The sequence below is a fragment of the Pteropus alecto genome, unplaced genomic scaffold, assembly GCF_000325575.1.
Source record: "Pteropus alecto unplaced genomic scaffold, ASM32557v1 scaffold98, whole genome shotgun sequence".
In the NCBI taxonomy this organism is placed as follows: domain Eukaryota; kingdom Metazoa; phylum Chordata; class Mammalia; order Chiroptera; family Pteropodidae; genus Pteropus; species Pteropus alecto.
Genome location: NW_006443570.1, coordinates 1,283,189 through 1,286,188, shown reverse-complemented (window position 1 = coordinate 1,286,188; position 3,000 = coordinate 1,283,189). Strand labels below are relative to the sequence as shown.

The 3,000-nt window shown below is 50.9% G+C and overlaps 1 protein-coding gene across 1 annotated transcript in view; it reads right to left on the bottom strand.

Moving 5' to 3' along the window:
* LOC102893625 (keratin, type I cuticular Ha4) overlaps positions 1–2,668 on the bottom strand; it is a 3,553-nt gene extending 885 nt beyond the window's left edge. The window contains 6 exon segments of the mRNA XM_006924645.1: positions 7–114; positions 199–360; positions 1,223–1,379; positions 2,009–2,091; positions 2,194–2,592; positions 2,594–2,668. Coding sequence (XP_006924707.1) covers positions 7–114; positions 199–360; positions 1,223–1,379; positions 2,009–2,091; positions 2,194–2,592; positions 2,594–2,668 — 984 coding nt within the window.
* Between the last annotated feature and the right edge of the window lie 332 nt (positions 2,669–3,000).

Below are 3,000 nucleotides of genomic sequence, written 5' to 3'. Positions count from 1 at the left end.
GTCCGCCAGCTCGATCTCCAGGGCGTTGACCGTGCGTCTCAGCTCGATGATCTCTGCCTGGCAGGTCTGCAGCTGCTCCGAACTGGATACCACCTGCTTGTTCAGCTCCTGGGTCTGAAACAGCAAAGGGGAGAGACAGGTCAGACTCTGCCTTGAGGGCCCCAAGGGTCCCGAGTGGCCATGCGCTGAGACGCCCACCTGGGTGGTGTACCATTCCTCCACGTCCCTGCGGTTGGTCTCCACCAGGGCCTCGTACTGACACCTGGTCTCATTGAGCACGCGGTTCAGGTCCACAGTGGGGGCAGCGTCCACCTCCACGTTGAGGCGGTCTCCAATCTGGCAGCGCAGGGTGTTGACTTCCTGACGGAGGAAAGGGAAGGAATGAACCCACAGAAATAGATCTACATTCTTCCTGCTGTAGGAAAGAGAGCACAAGCCTGCCAAAAATGCACTGAAAAGAATATCCTGATCATTCCCAAATACTGACACAGATCTTATGTAGGAATAAACCCAAATTTGGGTCACGTCAGTTCCTTTCCCAGAAAACTAAAACCAAGTCACATTTTCTATGAGACTAAGTCCCAACTTTTTGGCATGTGCAGGTCCTTTCATCACATCCCTGTAGGCACCGCCTGCACAGCCGTACCCATCCATGGGCCACCATTCTCAAATACACCTCACTCTGCCACTCTGCGTCTTTGCTCAGCCTCTTCCCACAGATTACAACACCCAGGTATTAAAATCCTCCTCCTCCCCGTGACATGCCTCTGAAAGGAGTTCCTTCCCTTTCTTCTTTCAGGCCAACTAGATTGTTCCCTGAGCAGGCTGCTCACACATCTCACGTGGTTCATATTTTCCTCCTGTTGTACAGTATCACCAAGTTTTTCTTTGGCTGTCTCCCCAGACTAGAGACTAGACTGCGAGCTCTTTGAAGAGAGGGGCCGTGATTCATTTCTTTTTTCTCCCCTCTATCTCTACCACAAAATTCAGGACCTAACAGTAACCAGCAGAGCGTGGATGTCCTTCTTCAGCATCTCCAGCACCTGCCGATCCTTCCGAGCTCACCTTACTTCATGCTCTGGATAGAGCATCATGATTCCCTAAGCTAACCTTGAGTTCTTCAGAGAAGAGTGCCAGCCCAGGGATCCTGTTGACGATTGCCTTCTGATTCCTGATGCCAAAGACTTAGATCTGAAGCCTTTTTTGTTGTTATTGTTCTCACCTCCTCATGGTTCTTCTTGAGGCAGAGCAGCTCCTCCTTCAGGGACTCCACCTGGGCCTCCAGGTCGGCCCTGCACAGGGTCAGCTCGTCCAGGATCCTACGCAGGCTGTTTATGTCTGACTCCACCAGCTGCCTTGAGGAACGCTCCATCTCGTACCTGCACGCAGAGATCAGAGTGAAAGGAAAAGCCAGGAACGAAGCCCGTCTTCCTGCCCTGTATCCTGTTTGGATGGGATCAACCTAGCTGCCTTTGAACTGACACAGTTTTCCATCTCTTCTCTTCCATGTTTCCCACAAGCTCTATGTGGATAGGTTGGAGAGGACCTGACTCATCCTAACACCAGAAGGCACCCATGGGAACTCCTGAGATGGAGTCTCTCTCCTCTCTATTTTGTTGGTTAATATACCACCAAAGCAACCCATTCTCTGAGAATTAATTTCAATTTATGAATATGGATGTTTAAGAAGGCACTCCAGAAAGTCCAATATAGGCTGAAGAGCAGACAACATATGAGTCTGGATTTCTGTTTGAAACTGACTTTACATAACCAGCCATAAGAGGAGAAGTAAAAAAAAGAGAGAGATAGAGAGAGAGAGAGGTGAGAGAGAGACAGAGAGAGAGAGACAGAGAGAGAGAGACAGAGAGAGAGAGACAAAGAGAGAGAGACAGAAAGAGAGAGACAGAAAGAGAAATGGATTCCTCTTCCCTTCCAGGCAACATCAAGCCCACAGAGCCATGAGCCATAGGAACCTTGGAGGTCACCTGGTTGAAAAGCCTCAACATACTTAGTTCTGAAGTCATCAGAGGCCAGCTTGGCATTGTCTATCTGCACCACCAGTCGGGCATTCTCAGACTTGGCACACAGAATCTGAAAACAAGATTCCACGGTGAGGACCACTTTGACTTGAGAATGTCTTAGTGTTCAAAGGTAGCCAGCTGTTGTTGTGCCCCCACAAGCCCCACCCCTCACCTTCTGCTGGAGCTCCTCGATGGTCCGGAAGTAGGACTGGTAGCTGGAGCACATCAGGGGCTCCTGCTGCTGGCACCGCTCCTGGATGCGGCTCTCCAGCTCCGCATTCTCCCGCTCCAGCTGGCGCACCTTCTCCAGGTAGCTGGCCAGGCGGTCGTTCAGGAACTGCATGGTCTCCTTCTCGCTGCCATTGAAGGAGCCCTCGCAGAACCAGCCGCAGTTGCCCACGTTGGCGGGGATATTGCAGGCCCCGGGCAGGGGGATGTTTTGGCAGCTGGTGGCCACGCAGGGCCGGGAGAGGCAGCTGGAGCGGCAGCTGAAGTTGGACAGGCAGCAGTTGTGAGTCATGGTGCTGGGAAAGGTGATGGGAGACCAGACAAGCTGATGAAGGTAGATGTGGAAGAGGTTTGAGTTTCTCCTTCCTCCATGATCCTTTTATACCCTTAATTGTGGGTGGGGGCTTGACATACAGCATAGTTTCTTTCTTAATGCTTCAGGTAATTTTTTCTCCAAAATATGCTAGTTAGATGCCTCTACTGAGTCCCTCCTCATCCCATAAAATTATTCCATTGAGCTTGTGTCACACCAGGATCCTTTTGGGTGCTAGTGGTTGGTGAAATCAGAGTTTCATCAGATGGCTTCAAAGGACACAGAATCATCATAGCTCCAAATGGCTCTCCCCATTACTCAAATGAGAGGACAGCCAGGAACATGGGGTGGGGTTGTTTGGGACTCCTCACCCATGAGGTTTGCCACTGGACTCTCTAGAAAGACAGTTTAGAGTGAATAGTCTTCTAGTGGGCTTCT